Source organism: Branchiostoma belcheri, unplaced genomic scaffold (genome assembly GCF_001625305.1).
Source record: "Branchiostoma belcheri isolate BF01 breed outbred unplaced genomic scaffold, Haploidv18h27 scaffold58, whole genome shotgun sequence".
NCBI lineage: Eukaryota > Metazoa > Chordata > Leptocardii > Amphioxiformes > Branchiostomatidae > Branchiostoma > Branchiostoma belcheri.
Window position 1 is genome coordinate 1,324,028 of NW_017804220.1, and position 4,859 is coordinate 1,328,886.

The 4,859-nt window shown below is 41.6% G+C and overlaps 1 protein-coding gene across 3 annotated transcripts in view; it reads right to left on the bottom strand.

Annotated features, from left to right (window-relative positions):
• LOC109481834 (putative ammonium transporter sll1017) overlaps window positions 1-4,859 on the bottom strand; it is a 14,122-nt gene that overhangs the window by 5,961 nt on the left and 3,302 nt on the right. The window contains exons 1-4 of one of the 3 annotated variants that reach the window (XM_019784451.1): window positions 4,130-4,506; window positions 2,688-3,004; window positions 1,189-1,330; window positions 534-757 (exon numbers count right to left, since the gene is read on the bottom strand). In XM_019784451.1, the coding sequence (XP_019640010.1) occupies window positions 534-757; window positions 1,189-1,330; window positions 2,688-3,004; window positions 4,130-4,355 (909 nt within the window). In that variant the 5' untranslated portion in view covers window positions 4,356-4,506. Of the gene's footprint in view, window positions 1-533; window positions 758-1,188; window positions 1,331-2,687; window positions 3,005-4,129; window positions 4,507-4,859 lie in introns of those variants that run through there. The other 2 variants (XM_019784450.1, XM_019784453.1) reach the window with 2 other exon arrangements.

Consider the following 4,859-nt stretch of genomic DNA (forward strand, 5'->3'; position numbering starts at 1 on the left):
TCTGTGCCATTTGCTCAACCCTCATGACCACGTATATTTCATAATGAAAAGAACTATTTTTTTTTTGCAAAACTTTTTTTTTATTTGCACGCGCGCATCAGTTTTGGGGCTCCCGGAGGATGTCATCCATATAATCAAATCAACATGGCCTAACTGGGATTTTTTGTCAACAGCCCAGGGTAAAAGGCTTCAAATTCAGCAGCATCATATTTTCAAAAATACACCTGAGGAATTGCAAAGAATTACAAATGGGAACCTTTTTTGGTTGGAACCGTAATACAGTCAGTTGTAAATGGTAACATCATCTTGCAAAGGTAGCCTCTACCAGGCTTGAGGGCGCGGCTGGAAATATAGTAGAAATTGGCCAAATAGAGAGATATAACACGCCGAGGGAGTTTAGCCATCCAGTTTACAGTTTGCCGGCCCACTGTAAACTGGATGGCTAAACTCCCTCGGCGTGTTATATCTCTCTATTTGGCCAATTTCTACTATTTCCAGCCGCGCCCTCTAGCCTGGTAGAGAGTAACACTTACAGTTCCTCCCAGGCATCCATTCACCACGATGCACAGCACGTAATAGTCATTGATCTTCTTGTGAACCAGACGCTCAAACAGAATGGTGGCTAGACCACCAGACGCGCAGGCCAGACTAGTGTTCACAACTGAGCGGGCCATGGCACCAGCGTCTCCGGGATGAGATATTGCTCCCTGCGAGCTTCCATTGAAGGCTAAGAAGCCGACCATCAGGATGAAGAAGCCTGTTTAAAACAGCATATTGAAAATGAATTTTACCTTGTTAACGTTATGGAATGCACTAAATATGTTAATAAGCTATATTTACTTGTCTCGAAACAAGATTTCAAGAGTCTTAGTGCTAGAGACAGATTTAAATATATCTTTACATGTAATGATTCCCACAATGCAAAAATAGGTAAATATATATAAAAGACTGCTTTGTTATTGGAGCAAATACCGAAAGTCGTGACTAGCCCCACGAATGGTTATGACATAAATAAAATACAACACATCGCCCTCGGCCCCGGCCCTCCTGCGAGTCGACCCGCGGTCGGGCCGATACCTCGTGTTGTATTCTATATTCACATGTAAGTTTGTCAGAAGCGGCAATAATCATGACAATTTTCTTTATACGAAAGGTGCAGGATGAATGATTGTTGAATGTGTTTCTTACCCAAGGTGACCAGGGCTGGAGAAGATTCAGAGATGGCGTGCTCCTCAACATCCTTGGCCACCTTCCTGCGGCCCAGCACCAAGGCCCCCATCAGGGCAGCAGTCCCCCCGGACACGTGCACCACACCGCTTCCCGCAAAGTCCTGGGGAATGAATGAATACATAAATTAAGGAATGAATGAATGGTTTATTCAGACTGAGAAACTCTGTCAGAGCCTATTTGCTGAATTGCAGGTTCTATTACAAACATTTAAAAAGTATCATTTATTTATAATATTAAACAAATCATTTACCTATTCAAAAGCAATTCTATCACGCCTTAAAATTGCATGTATCCGTTACAGATGATTGAAATAATTAACATAATAAATATATAATGCACATAAGTGTATTTCGCAAACTGTACAACTTACAGGGCCTCACTCTTTCATCACATAAGTCACAATTTTTTTCTTTGTTCAAATTCTCTGAAGGCTTGTGTAGAACACAATATTGCTATCAATAACGTCACATTAGTCTACGTGTGGAGACAAAAAAAATTAAAATGGAATTTTTGACATACATGTACAAGGCTGGCAGTAAAACCTTTATGCTGTGGCAACATTATTTTTGATCATCGTCATCATGTCGCGGGTTCCCAGTCCCAGACTCTCTCCCTCCAGTCCCCTTTGTCCATCATTCACGATTTTCCCATCCCCAGAATGCATTGCAAAAACAGGGGTCTAAACCTCATTTGCATAGGACAGGAAGGCTTCGGAATGATCCTGTTGACGCTAAACCGCAATTGCTTTTCACTGTGTTTTGAGGTGTTGGGGCATTTTATGCTCAACATTAATTAAATTACTATGAGTCGAATCTGACAACAAATAGAGAATGAAATTTGTGGTTTGTAACGTTGCAGCATCAGTATAGCGTTACCACTATAACGTTAGAAACCACATATTAAAAAAAATCATTCTCTAGTCGCTATGGTAACTGGTGTCAATGGACCTATACCATTGTTACGTCACAGTTTGTTTACCGCAATGAATGCCGGTCAATCGACGTTTATGTTGTACATGGGTGCGTAGCGCGGTGTGTGTTTGTGTAGCGTTAGCGTAATATAACTATAAGGCTACTACTTTCGTCTAATGTCACAACTAAATCACCCATGCGGCATGTAATGCTGTGTCAACACAACTAGACGCAGCAAAAATCAGACATACCTGACTTTGAAAACTTTGAAATGATCTTTATTCTTTAACTGACCGTTCTAGAATGTCCTTTAGAACAGGTAAACAAACTGTGACGTAATAATGGTATAGGTCCATTGGGGTACATAATGTTGCAATTTTAAGAGAGGATTTAGACTCCTGTCTGACCATATATGAATGTGTTTGAGTAAGAATTAACAGAGCAGACCTATGCGAAAGTTAACATTATGCATTTGTTTTGCAAATGTTACCATTATATATATATTTCAGTTTTCATTATGCAAACAATCCCCGGGCCCTTGCTTACCTGAAAGGAAAGGCCGTACATATCAGAGTTAAGCCAGCCCTCGCCGCTCCAGGCCCAGTGCACAACGGTCGGGTACACAAAGCCGGTGATGAGGAAAGAGTAGATCAGGTACCCGTGGTACGAGGTACGACCAACCATGGCCCCAGACACGATAGCGCAGGCGGTGGCGGCAAACGAGTACTGGAAGAATACCCAGGTCAGGTCGTAATCGCTCTGCAGGTAGCTGAGGGCGAAGTGGAATGTCCCCATGTATCCGTTGGTTGTTGGGCCAAACGCCACAGCGTATCCGAACAAGAAGTAGCCTACAGTACCAACACCTATAAAGACAAGCCAACAATTCCGTTAGTACCGTAACAGTAAATGAACCAGATATATAGTAAGGCCACAGCAAGTAATTTTTTTATGGATGACATACTCCATAGACTCCAAATCTAATGCGTTAGGGCGAAAAAAAACGAGGCGGGCCAAAACAAAACATGATTCCTACACTTAAAATTTTTGACATCATAAATCTTGTTAATCAAGATGTGATACAAATATTGTGCTAGCTATGTTTACCGAAAAATAATACACTGAAACAACTTTGAAAAAAAAAAGTACTTAGTTTTTAATTAATTACTTATTAAAATTGTTTTGATTCAGTGGGAACATCACATATACACAGCCACCCTCACATATGAAAGGAAGGAAATATTTAACTACATCAAAGTAAACGCGACAAAACAATAAATGAGAGAATTGTCTTCTTGTCTCGTGTCTTCATATTTATCTGCCATCCACTTTCCGGGACAATAGACATCTTTGTCCATGTCAGCCCGCAATGTGTCAAAGGTTACTATAGGTTAGATTAGGTCTGGTTCTGTGTAAAGGCTTCCTTTCTGTGAGTGTAAAGCGGGCGCGAATCTGTAGTATACAACAGAAGTAGACTACGATGTGTAGTACGACACTTTCGAAGTAGAAGTGTAAGACCACAGCAAGCTATTTTTATGGATACCATAAGCGCGCGCATTAATTTTCGCCTGATGTTGGAAAAAAACAAACAATAAATTTTGTTGCCCTCTGACAGTGGCCAACATGGCAAAATTGGGTAAAATGGCATGTTTTGCCATGCCGGAACGTGGATGGCAGATAACAATGAAGAGAGGAGACAAGAAAAGGCTCTGATTTAATGTTTTGTTTCTTACTTTGATGCAGTGATATGTGATGGTGGCTGTGTATATGTGATGTTCCCACTGAATCAAAACTATTTGACAATGTCCAATGATTGAGTCAAAATTTTAAAATGTTGGAACCTTTTTTCGGCCCGCCTTGTTTTGTTTTCGCCCGCTCGCATTAGATTTGGAGTCTGCGGAGGATGTCATCCATAAAATTGACTTGCTGTGGACTTATAACTTATAGAACGTGTGAAAGAAAAACAAAGGTAAAGCGAAGACATCACTTACAAACGTCCATGACGTTGTTTAGCAGGATGGCGTGGACGTTGGCGACCTTGACCGAGCCGACTTCCAACAGGGCGAAGCCTGCCTGCATGGTCAAGATGAGGCAGCCACACAGGATGTCCAGCAGTGTGTCCAAGCCTGTGGCGTACACTTTCAGCGTGGCACCCATGTCCGCGATGGCCGCCTCTGTGGCGTTCACCCGGCCGTCGAGAGTTTCCAGTGTCGCCATTGTTCTCCGCGCGTCAAAAAACCCTTTACATGACTGATGTTTCGAAAAAAAGCCGATCCGTTACAGGTGACCAGAAAGAACCTGTCGAATAGGTTCGAACGTTCTTAGTTACCAAACGGTTGACTACGCTGTTGACGTCACAGTTTGTTTACTCTCTAAAGTACGTTCTAGAACGGTCAGTTGAAGAATAAAGATCATTTCAAGTTTTCAAAGTCAGGTGTGTTTGAAAGTAGTATATATAATGCTACACAAACGCACACACCTGTACAATATGTACAATATAAACATTGTTTGACCACAAACTGCCCCGGCATTCATTGCGGTAAACAAACTGTGACGTAATAATGTAATAAGTTCATTCCTCAACCTCCCGATCCCGTTCACACCCGAGTGATAGTCCGTTGTAAAAAAGTGACGAAAGGGTTTTGAGGGTCCAAGTTTGAGGTGACATTTCTCATGAACTGTCACGAAGAATCATTAAACATTAACATGGCTAAACTTGTA